The sequence below is a fragment of the Polistes canadensis genome, unplaced genomic scaffold (genome assembly GCF_001313835.1).
Source record: "Polistes canadensis isolate GaletaPanama2010 unplaced genomic scaffold, ASM131383v1 scaffold_19, whole genome shotgun sequence".
Classification (NCBI taxonomy): Eukaryota; Metazoa; Arthropoda; class Insecta; order Hymenoptera; family Vespidae; genus Polistes; species Polistes canadensis.
The window spans coordinates 1,008,289-1,014,802 of NW_014569566.1; the positions used below are offsets into that span (position 1 = coordinate 1,008,289).

Genomic DNA, 6,514 nt, shown 5'->3' on the forward strand with positions numbered 1-6,514 from the left:
TATATATATATATATATATATATATATATATATATATGTGTGTGTGATCTATACGTAATATACATTTTTTATTTGATAAATCATACCATACCATACGATATTTTGTTATATACTTTATACACCATACGATATATTGCTATATTTTTTAAGCGTAAACTTTTACTCTTTCTTTTCTTTTTTTTTTTTTTTGTATTTATAAATATTATTGCACGGATTATATTTGATCGAAATGTTTTTTTTTTTTTTTATTTTCCAGAGATTTCATTATCAAATGTCACAGCAGGAATCCCAGTGCTTCCATGGTGGACAGGTAAAAAAAAAAAGAAAAAAGAAATAAACATACGTGTTATAAAGTGTTATATAGTTTGAAGTAATTTCGTTTTTTTTTTTTTTTATTGTTTCTATTTATTTATTTATTTTTTTGTTCTTTTTCATTATTCTTCGTAGGACCGAAAAAGAAAGGGCCCAAACTCCACCGTTCAATCCAGATTTAAAGGACTGCGGAATTCTCAGCTGTAGGCCCGCCTTCATTCAAAAATTTGCCGGAATAAAGGTTCGTATTCGTAATAATACAAAAATAAAACACCATTAGTTAAACGTGACTTATTTTAAGTCACAAACTGGTGCTGTTACTGCTGCTGTTACTGGTGTTTGCTGCTCTGCTAGTTAATTCCTCTCTACGTGGATGTTTCAAGTAGTCATGAATCATCATCATCATCATCATCATCTCTATCTCTTAAGAGATTAAAATCTTGTTATATTACTCACTTATTACGACGAATTAAACGAGCTAAATATACGACATTAAAAATTGAATATGCTTTTTTTTTTTTAAAATAACATTTTGTCGTAGAAACAAAATCAAAATATCCTTTTATTCGTTTGTTTTATCTTCTTTCTCAATTACAGGTGTTCGTGTTCCTCCTTTCATTCCTCGTAACACTGCAACAAGCTCTTAGTTCTGGTTATATCAATTCTGTGATCACAACCATAGAAAAAAGGTTTGAAATCCCGTCCAGCCTTTCGGGCCTCATAGCCAGTTCATACGAAATAGGCAATGTCATTACCGTCATATTTGTGAGCTATCTCGGTAGTCGCAGACATATTCCTGTTTGGATAGCAATTGGTAAGTGGCTTAACAATAACAAGACCATCTTTTTCTCTCGTCAACTTATTACTATGCTATGTTATATCATATTAACGAATTTAAAAAGGTGCTGTTATCATGGGATTGGGATCGATGATCTTTATGGTACCACATTTTACCGCAGAGCCTAATTTAACAACTAATTCAAACAATTCGAGCTCGGATAATATTTGTCGTGGCATATCGTTGCGCGAACAAGACATGGGACTTGGTAAGTTATTAACAACAATGATAGAAAAGGAGGGATTTGTTAAATTGATACTTCATTAAAATGTTTTTTATTTTGATATTTTTAACAGGACGATTGTCATCGGGTTTATCATCGCCGCATAACAATTTGAGGGGAGATAATTGCATACAAGGATCACCATCAAATGCCGGTCCTGTTACGCTCTTTTTGCTTGCTCAATTGTTGTTAGGTTGCGGTGGTTCTCCTCTATTTACTCTTGGTACCACTTACATAGATGATCATGTGAGACCGGAGAGTGCTTCTTTGTACATCGGTAAGCATTCAATTTGTATATCAGCTTCTATTAGGGAAGTAAAATGAATTAGTTAAGATATATGTTTTCATTTTTGTAGGTTGTATGTACAGTATGGCCGCATTTGGACCAGTCTTAGGGTTTCTTCTTGGAGCATATCTCTTGTCATTTCACATGGACTCTTTCTCTGGGACAATTATTAGTATCGGTAAGTTAAATTGTTATCTTTATCATTGTATTATTGTGTTATCAGTTAGCATTGTATTTGTGTTGAATTAATTTGTAAAATTATATTTAGATCCTGGTGATCATCGATGGGTTGGCATGTGGTGGGGCGGATTCTTACTCTGCGGTTTATTACTGATAATGGTGGCAATACCGTTCTTCAGTTTTCCTAAAACACTGCAACACGAGAAAGAGAAAATAAGGATTATCGAGAAAAACAAGCCTACTTCTCAGAAAGAGAAAGAACAATCCAAGGAACCTAAGAAGGAGAAATTGGATGATACTGGATATGGTAAAGATGTGAAAGGTAAAATATGACACTATTACGATTCTATAATATAAAAAGAAATATTCTTTTGTCAATTGGATTTCTAATTCATATATTTTTCATAGATATTCCACGAAGCATGTGGAGACTCGTTTGTAATCCAGTATACGTGGTGACCTGTTTGGGTGCTTGTATGGAACTAGTAATCGTCTCGGGCTTTGTCGTCTTTCTACCAAAATATCTTGAGACGCAATTTAGCCTGGGTAAAAGTCAAGCTAGCATTTTTACCGGTTCTATAGCTATACCGGGTGCTTGCATTGGTATCTTCTTTGGTGGATGTTTACTTAAACGATTGGAACTGAGACCGAAGGGGGCAGTTCAATTTGTTCTTGTCTCTAACATAATATGTTTAGTTTGTTACGGTCTTCTATTTTTCTTGGGTTGCGACAATGTTAAAATGGCCGGGACCACTATACCGTACTTTAACAGCAGCACAAAAGGTCCAGAACCTTTCCAAGTAAATCTCACTGCCGCATGCAACTTCGGTTGTGAATGTCGAATGACCGACGTTGAGCCGGTCTGCGGAAATAATGGCCTGACGTACTTCAGTCCTTGTCACGCTGGATGTACAGCCTTCAGTTCGAAGTCTAACTTTACGAATTGTGCATGTAAGTCCCGATCTACAAAAATAAATAATATTAATTGATGATTGTATGAGAAAATCCAAGATGATTAATATTAAAACGAAATTGATGTTCGTTCAGGTATACATGGTAATTTAACTATGCTGCCACCAGCAGCACCAGAATTTGCCGAAGTAACCGTAGTACCAGTAGCAACTGCTGGTCCGTGTATTTCACCCTGCAGAACAATATTTCCATTTTTAATTCTTCTCTTTTTCATGACGTTTATCGTGGCGGTAACTCAAATGCCTTTGTTAATGATAGTTTTAAGGTAAGATAATACACTATCCTGTAATCCTAATTATTCTGACTTATTAATCTGATTTATATTTATTTACGATATAGATCTGTATCGGAGGAAGAACGATCGTTCGCACTTGGTATGCAATTCGTAATCTTCAGACTGTTCGGTTATATACCAGCACCTATTCTTTTTGGTAATTTAATAGATTCAACATGTTTATTATGGAAGAGTACTTGTGGCGAAAAAGGTGGCCGATGTCTCTTATACGATATTGAACAATTTAGATATAGGTAAAAGAATATATTCTTTAACAATTATTTCAATCCCATCGGAAATATACTTAATCAAATTTGAATATAGGTATGTTGGTCTTTGCGCTGGCATTAAAATCTTGGCACTAGCATTGTTTTTGGTTGATTGGTGGCTCGTAAGGAGGAGAAGACAAATGGAGGATCAGGCTCCTTCCTTTACTGTCAATGAATTCGTAGGATCAATTATTAGTCTCGATAAATGTAAGTTTAAGAAATAGATTTTAATTATATCAAATTTAGTATCGATCACAAATGCTTTTTTTTTTTTTCATAGTAAAAAAATTAACACATCAAATTCTAAAAGTAAATTTAATCGTTTTGGAACCTATGGAACGGTTCATATGTAATTGTGCCAATAATTATGACAACAAACTAAAATATTAATTTTTACTGTCATTTTATTACCGGCACAATTTACATATATACAAGCATGTATATAAAACGTATATCGATTCGTAATTGCTTATTATAGTATTTGAGGAAAAACCTCATCAACATAATTTAGGGGACGGGGATGTGAACTCACCAAGTTCCGAAGGATTAACGCCATCCTCTATTTCTTCACCTACGGAGCCTACGAAATCGACAAATCTCGAGGAAACAGAATCTTCTAATCATACGCAAGACTCTAATGAAACAGCAAATCGTATGACGAAAAACATGATGGACGTCGATGTACCGGATACGAGGCAAACAGTACCACCATTACCACTTGCCATGCACGAGCAGGAAGTTAATACGAAGCCCACTACGATGGGTAAATCAGAAAATCGCGATCAGAATGTTTAATGTTTATTTCGAATTAGGAATTATTATATAAATAAATCAATCGAATTGGTGATATGTAAATTTGTGACAAATTATTAGATAATTCATTGTAAATAATATAATCTATTTGATTGTTGATGAGATAAAAAAAAAAAAAAACGTGCACTAATCTTATACAGTCATAGAATCGATATGTATACGACTGTCGCACTCGATAATAATTATTATTGGTCAATGTATCCTTGCGGTGCTCGCGTAAATATCTTTCGATGAAAATAAATATATAAACGGGATAGAACGAAACTTACACAGTCAATATTTTTTCCGTTAACATGCTCGATAGAAATAATAGAAATATATATATATGTCATATATATTGGATTAGTTTTCTATATATATATATTCATATAATGCACATAATAATGCATACATAGTTATTTAAACATTAAACTCTTGTATTTGATGAAGAAGAAAAAAAGAATAAGAATGCCGTTTATCTTCCGTAATAATTTGTCACAAATTTCATTAAATGGGTTTAGATATTACAACAAGTAAAAAAAATGATATCAGTAAGTGTACATTTTTATGGCATTGCGATTTGTAAATAGATTTAACGATAGGTTGTGTACGACTCATTTAAAGAGTACTACAGTACTTCGAGACTATACCGTTATTGTATGGCTGAATCTATACAATTTTTACTCTAAACGATACGTTTTAAAAGAAACGGTAGTAGCACAAGATAAGGCTAAAATGATTTTTATGTACACGGAGATATACGATGTTATTTATCATCATCTTTGGTACAAGTTTCAAGTAACGAGTCTTGATTGCGACTGCAGTTAAATAAAAACAAAAAGGGAGAAAAAGAAAAAGAAACAAAAAAATAAGAAGAAGAAGAAGAAGGCCAACGCTAAGACGAAATTGTAAATATAAAAATCCTGCCTTAAGAAATACAAGACTAGACAAAAAAACTTAAAGTTTAAATATAAATAATTAACTAAGTTAACGAAAACTAATGATCTATATATATATATATAAACATTATATTATCCGCAGATCAAGAGCTGAGATTTATTTTATAACTAGATTTAGGCTTTCTCACAAAAAAAGTAGTCAATTTAGAAATAGCGAAAGAGTAAATAAAAGAAAAATAATAGAAGAGAAAAATCATATAGTTGAAAAACAATAGGAAAATAATTGAATGGTGTAGTTAGAAGTTTATCTTATCCTTTTATTCATAGATATTATATTATATACACACACGATCATAATCCCACACGCTTTGAAAAGAGCGGCACGTGATCTCCGACGATTCATTTCTTCGGCTTTTTAAGTAAATGTATTTTAACGAATCTCTCAAAGTATAAAATATCACTTGCGGAAATAGGAAAAAGGCTTTCGTGGAAAAGATCTTTTTTTTCTTGTTTTTGTTTTTTCCAATACGATGATACTTGTATCGATAATTATAAGAATGGACTATAAAAGTATAAGAAAAAATGAAAATTGGAAAAATTTATTTTATCATTTATTTTACAATATATCAATAATTGCAATATGAAATACATGATGGAATAGATTTTTTCAATTTTGTTTACTTACATTAAGTCCATTGGTCATTATTACCTGACACACATTTATCGACACAGTATTTTATATAAATAAAAATGAATGCTTCCAAGCAACGAGAATCTATTTATCAGTTCTCCGCACGTTAAACACGATCGGATTTTAATATCAATCTATGGGACCTTACTGTCTCCGATATAATAAGTTTTTGGCTTCGATGCAATTAGCTTGCTCGTCACGAGGATGCTACTAGTTTTGTACCTGAAAGCCTCTCGAATCAATTTCGATGTATAAAAGAATAAAAAAAAAAACACAAATGATAATGATGAAGATAAATAAGAAAAAGAAGAAGAAAGAAAGAAAGAAAGAAAGAACAAAAAAACTAGAAAAGAAACTATATTAAACTCACTCAGGAATGAAATTCTATAGGGAGTAAGGGCACTTTTAATTTTTATTCCGAATATAACATAACAACGGGAAACGAGTATAAAGAAAAAATAATAATATATTATATATAATATCGAAAAGCCGCCAGAGGAAAAAAAAAACAAATTTTGCCTTAGCTTACGAAAAGAAAGTATTCGAGGATTGATTTTCATTTGATATTTGGAATATTTTCAATCATTTTAATCCGTTCAAGAAAATATCGAGGTATATATATATATATATACATATATACGTTTCTCAGAATGTTGATAAAGAAGGAAAAATAAGAATAAAATATTGAAAATTAAACAAGAAAAATGATTTTAACGTGCTTTCTATACTAAAAAAAAAAAAAAAGAAGAACGTGTTAGCCTCTTTCTCTCTCTCTCGA

General features: G+C 31.7%; 1 protein-coding gene across 3 annotated transcripts in view; it reads left to right on the top strand.

Moving 5' to 3' along the window:
• The window catches only part of LOC106793860 (solute carrier organic anion transporter family member 5A1), a 41,773-nt gene extending 35,721 nt beyond the window's left edge, over positions 1-6,052 (top strand). Inside the window, exons 4-15 of one of the 3 annotated variants that reach the window (XM_014761118.1) lie at positions 257-310; positions 448-553; positions 910-1,126; positions 1,215-1,358; positions 1,447-1,650; positions 1,730-1,837; positions 1,928-2,161; positions 2,248-2,790; positions 2,887-3,076; positions 3,151-3,339; positions 3,410-3,561; positions 3,833-6,052. In XM_014761118.1, coding sequence (XP_014616604.1) covers positions 257-310; positions 448-553; positions 910-1,126; positions 1,215-1,358; positions 1,447-1,650; positions 1,730-1,837; positions 1,928-2,161; positions 2,248-2,790; positions 2,887-3,076; positions 3,151-3,339; positions 3,410-3,561; positions 3,833-4,149 — 2,458 coding nt within the window. In that variant the 3' untranslated portion in view covers positions 4,150-6,052. The remainder of the gene's footprint in view (positions 1-256; positions 311-447; positions 554-909; positions 1,127-1,214; positions 1,359-1,446; positions 1,651-1,729; positions 1,838-1,927; positions 2,162-2,247; positions 2,791-2,886; positions 3,077-3,150; positions 3,340-3,409; positions 3,562-3,832) is intronic. The other 2 variants (XM_014761121.1, XM_014761120.1) reach the window with 2 other exon arrangements.
• The last annotated feature ends 462 nt before the right edge of the window (positions 6,053-6,514 follow it).